General features: G+C 41.9%; 1 protein-coding gene across 3 annotated transcripts; it reads right to left on the reverse strand.

Moving 5' to 3' along the window:
* Positions 1–1,560: 1,560 nt before the first annotated feature.
* LOC117128294 (splicing factor U2af large subunit B-like) lies at positions 1,561–4,541 on the reverse strand. 3 transcript variants are annotated; one of them, XM_033280393.1, is made up of 9 exons: positions 4,318–4,429; positions 3,581–3,873; positions 3,285–3,509; positions 3,125–3,185; positions 2,925–3,037; positions 2,383–2,829; positions 2,152–2,287; positions 1,974–2,041; positions 1,561–1,881 (listed from the first exon to the last, which is right to left on the reverse strand). In XM_033280393.1, exons 2-9 carry the CDS (start codon positions 3,869–3,871, stop codon positions 1,741–1,743), a joined length of 1,482 nt encoding a protein of 493 aa, XP_033136284.1. In that variant the 5' UTR covers positions 3,872–3,873; positions 4,318–4,429; the 3' UTR covers positions 1,561–1,740. The 3 variants fall into 3 exon arrangements, with proteins under 3 accessions (XP_033136284.1, XP_033136285.1, XP_033136283.1); XM_033280394.1 differs by having other exon boundaries at positions 3,285–3,497; positions 3,581–4,541; XM_033280392.1 differs by having other exon boundaries at positions 3,581–4,504.
* Between the last annotated feature and the right edge of the window lie 204 nt (positions 4,542–4,745).

Raw genomic sequence — 4,745 nt, forward strand, 5'->3', positions numbered from 1 at the left:
TTCATCTCTTCTCTTCCGCAATTTCAGATTCCTTCTATCTCTCCCTTGCACCCATCTTCAATGCCTCTCTTCCAACACCCTAAACCCAATTTCTTATCCTCCTACCGATGTATTTACGACTCCAATGGCGGTGATAATTATGACTACAACAGAGGCGACATCGATATCCCTCGTTGATCCGCCCAAATGACCGTCATCTTCTCCAAGCGTCCATTGTCACTTCATTGTCTCATGGGTAATTATTTCTCGGGTTGGAAGATCTTGTGGATTGAGTATCTCCGCCTCATTCAGTGGCATGAGAATGAGAAGAAAAATTTAGATGCTTCTACCGATCAGCTTCTCGACATCGATCATGTCAACCTTCAATTCCCTTTTGAATCAGGAAAACAGATCTATTCTTCTTTGTATTTGGTTACCATGACTGATAATTATGTGGCCTTCACAGTAAAAACGACTACTCCGAAGACATGTTGTGTAAGGCCTAGTATTGGTGTTGTTCCGAGATCTTCTTCAGAACTTCTTGTGACCATGCAAGTTCAGAAGGAAGCTCCAGCTGATATGCAGTGCAAGAACAATTTCTTGCTTCAATGTGTTGTGGCTTTGATAGAGTTTAGTAATCTGAAGAATACTTTATTGATAATCAGAAACCGCCGCCTTATAAGCTTTGTTTTTGTCCGTTCAGTGAATCGGCCATATCTTCCTAACCGTTGAAAATCTCGCGCATTCAAAGCCGCCACCGTGCTCCTCTCGTCGAGACGAAGCCGTAGACACCGATCACGCCGAAATCGGAGCCCGGACGAAGCCGCTAGAGCCTCCGGAAGTTTCGTCATGCGCGTGCGTGTAACACACGCGCCGCCGGAAATCGTCGCCGTCGATTTCGCCGCCGGACCGTCGCCAGACCACCGCCAGACCGTCACCAGACTGTCGGGCCGCCACTTTGCCGCTGCCGGAATGCCACCGAACTGCTGTGACTCCTGATGATGCATGAGAGTCTGGTCTCTATGCTGCTATGGTGTGCGTTGAAGAAATAACAATTGCAGCTTATTTTATCACACAACAATCCCAAATAAGCAGTCGCAATAAAATTAATCAATTTTTGGTTTGCAACGATGTGTTTACGAAATGATGACTAGTGAATAGTGATTCGACAACTATATTTCATTCTGCATAGATTTTTCCAGCTATCACCGACTTGGACTGTTTAAAAGTGCTAGAAAAAAGGGGAAAACAAAAAAAGAGAGAGCTCACAGCATATAAATTCCTAAAACAATTAATTGCACATACCAGACACGGTTCAGAACCGCGGCAGAATACTAACCTACCACTAGACAACTGGTGCTAGTTGTTTTATGTTGTCCTTCATATTTTATTTATCATAACGGATCATTGAACAAGTTTAACTTTTAAAAGCATGCCAGTGATATAAATCTGTTTGAAGAAGTTACCATACAATTTTTTCCCAGGCAGCAAAGCGAAAAGTATATGTAGTTTTAGGTTAGTAATATGGATTGTGTATATAATCTGATGTTGTCTGGTAATTTCTAACCGGTAAGAGGATAATAACATAACTCCAAGGGGTGTTTTAATGAAACCAAAGACTTATCATTATCCAATACACACCTTGGTTGTGTCTAGACAAGTACTAAATTGATCTACACAAACCAATATCTCCATACAACAAAACCCCCAAAAAATATATTCAAACTTCTTGCTAAGAGGTCCAAAGAAACTAAAGAAAGATCAGTAGCCGTCGTAGTCGCCTTGCGCATACTTGTTTTCGGGGTAATACACAGCCACCACTTGGTTTCCTCCAAACTTTCTTCCATTCATCCCCGATCTTGCCTTTGCTGCGCCGTCCAAATCCGCATACTCTAAGAAAACCTGCAATGATATAAATATAATAACATCGTTAAGAGGAATGTGTTGTGTGCATGAAATTAGTAAAAACTGCTTCTCTGAGCTGAAAAACGAACCTTCCCAACTCCTGGTGTTGGATCATGATCCGGTTTGGGCCTTGGAATCACAACATTCACCAAGTTACCTGCACAGAACAATGAATTATCAAAAGTTCCAAACATGTAAAAAGAGCTCGACTGTGAGTAGATATGGCAGATACTCAGGAACAAAAACACAAAAACTGAAATTGCTTACCGAGTTTTCCACCTTCCTGTCTCATGTCCTCCATTATTTCTTCATATTCTTTATCGTCTCCAAGAACATTAGCTGTAACCACGTGAGTCAAACAGACAATCTTGGTGGGCGTGCCTCCTGGCTGTAGCATAAGCCCCTGTTACAGAAGTTCAAGAGACACTTAAATCAGTGATATTCAGAAAGTTTAGATATATAGTAGTAATAGGACAAAGGATAAAGTCAAACAGTCACCTGCAAAGCAATCTGCTGTTTGGTATGAAGTAGTCTATCTTTTTGCTCAGGCTTAGGTTGAACCCCACCTTGGACTGCACGCCTCACCGTAAGTGTCTTATCGCCCATCTTAATCCCGTTTAGAGCAGCACATGCCATATCTGTGACTGAAGGATCCTGGAATACACAGAATGCATATCCCATCGAGTTTCCAGTTTCCCTGTCTTTGACCAAGTTGAAACCTCTTAGCGGCCCAAACGACTCCAAAAGCTCCCTGATCTGATCCTCTGTCAAGCGATATGGAATCCCACCCAAAAATAAGCGGTCCGGACCCTCAAGCCCACCAGTAGACCCCGAGGAAAATCCAACAGCCGCCAAGTTGAGATTGGGATTAGGCTGGCTCGGACCAAGAGCTGCAGCAAGGGATGGGTTATAGTCAGTAGGCCTCTTCACCTTTACAGGAACCCCCTGGAGATGAGCATAGCTAACATGTCAGTACATATTGTACTTAATAAAGAAGAATAAGAATGTACATCTATACTGAGCAAGAGATAATGAATCACCTCTAATATAATTCCGTCTAATGCCATTGCATTACTAGCCTCCTCAACTGTTCTCATCTCAACAAAAGCGAAGTTCTTTTCATGGTTTATGTAAACATTCACCACCGCCTCGCCTATGAATGAAAAGAGAGAATGAGTTATATTGTCTACGCTTGTCAAAGGTATAAGACAAAAAAAAAAAACACTGGAAATTTAGATACCTGGCCCAGCAGAGTTTCCCCCAACCGCTGACATCACTTGGCTAAAGAACGTTGCAACAGACTACAATATGAAGTTCAATTCTCAGTACTCATGCAATGATATTGCCAAAGTTTGTGGTTTTAAAATGATTATAATAGACAAAAAAAAAAGTAACAAAACCTGTTCGTTTGCAGTGGGTGGAAGCCCACCAACACAGACTCGTCTAGCCGAGGGACCAGGACCACCAGAGGGACCAGGACCACCAGAAGGGCCAGGACCACCAGAGGGACCAGGAAGCTGCAAGTGCAAGTCTAAGTTCAGGTCACGCTGGGGCTGGGGAGGTCTATACATGGGCAAACGGACTGCGTCAGGAAAAGTCGGTTGTGAAGATTCCTGCACACAAGTCTGCTCATCATTGATTAGAATATATGTTTTTAATAGAATAATAATAAGTGAATAATTAAGAAAATGGTTACCACGTGTGATGAAAAAGGTATGACCAAGACTGCATGGTTGGATGTGACACAGTTCCTGTGGTTTCGTTGAAAACAACCGTAGCAGAGTACGGAGTTGTCGTTGCGGCAAGTTATCACAGCCGGTTCAAGTCTGCAGAAACGGCAGAGGGGAGAATGTAAATGGCCTTCTTGATTCCAAGCGTAGTCAGCTGAGTCATTTCTTGACATGACACATAATCTTCCTTCCGAATGGAACCAACAAAAATTGAAACGCGTAGGGTTGCTGCACGTATTACACCTTGCGTCCACCATTGCTTCAAATGTAAGATGCAAGAGACTTAAAACTTACAACCCAGAAAAGGATAGAGCGATTGACAGAAGGAGATGAATATAACATTGATTGAAAACCAAGAGAAACAGACCGATTGATTGAAATAGAAAAGTAACAGAGCGATCGACTGAAAAAGAAGAACATAGAGATTGATTGAAAACCCCAGAAAAGGAAGGAACATATCGTTTTATTGAAAAACAAGGAGAAGAGAGCGATTGACTGAAAAAAGAAGAACATAGAGATTGATTGAAAACCCCAGAAAAGGAAGGAACAGATCGTTTGATTGAAAAACAAGGAGAAGAGAGCGATTGATTGAAAACCCTGAAAAAGAAGAACATATCGATTGATCTTAAAACCCAGAAAATGAAGAACAAAAGCTACGGAATAGAGTAAAGTATCTGGGAATCCAAGAGAGAATCTTAGTTACGATTTCGAAGGCGAAACAAAAGCTAGAAGACGAAGAGAGAGAGCAAGCACGAGAACGGATCTTAATTGTTTCCAAGAAGATGATTGAAAGAATCGAATCCTATTATTAACAACCGTACGTCGACCCAATTGAGTTTGGTGACTAAACGATGCGTTTATCCTTGGGCCACTCTTGCGCGTGGATCTGGGCTCAAATATTTATCCACCTTTCGGGTTTGGCCCGGCCCAGCTCAGCCCAAATTAACATCCCTGATTCGCCCAAAAAATTGGAAGTGATTGCTGATGGAAAATAACTACAAATCACTTTGACACTCACCATCGACCGTTCATAAACTCGTCGATGACCGGTTCCAGACTATGCCAGAATTGTTTGTTCTACAATTTTAATTATCTTTTTGTAACAGTTTTTAATTATTTTTCTATATAAAT

This window comes from Brassica rapa, chromosome A09 (genome assembly GCF_000309985.2).
Source record: "Brassica rapa cultivar Chiifu-401-42 chromosome A09, CAAS_Brap_v3.01, whole genome shotgun sequence".
Taxonomy (NCBI): domain Eukaryota; kingdom Viridiplantae; phylum Streptophyta; class Magnoliopsida; order Brassicales; family Brassicaceae; genus Brassica; species Brassica rapa.

Excerpts from the sequence above, each read along its gene's own strand:
- LOC117128294 (XM_033280392.1), bottom strand. The coding sequence starts at position 3,871 with ATGGTGGACGCAAGGTGTAATACGTGCAGCAACCCTACGCGTTTCAAT. Across the intron at positions 3,186-3,284 it reads CACCCACTGCAAACGAACAG|TCTGTTGCAACGTTCTTTAG; the intron begins GTTTTGTTACTT and ends TTCATATTGTAG. Across the intron at positions 2,830-2,924 it reads TAGACGGAATTATATTAGAG|GGGGTTCCTGTAAAGGTGAA; the intron begins GTGATTCATTAT and ends GCTCATCTCCAG.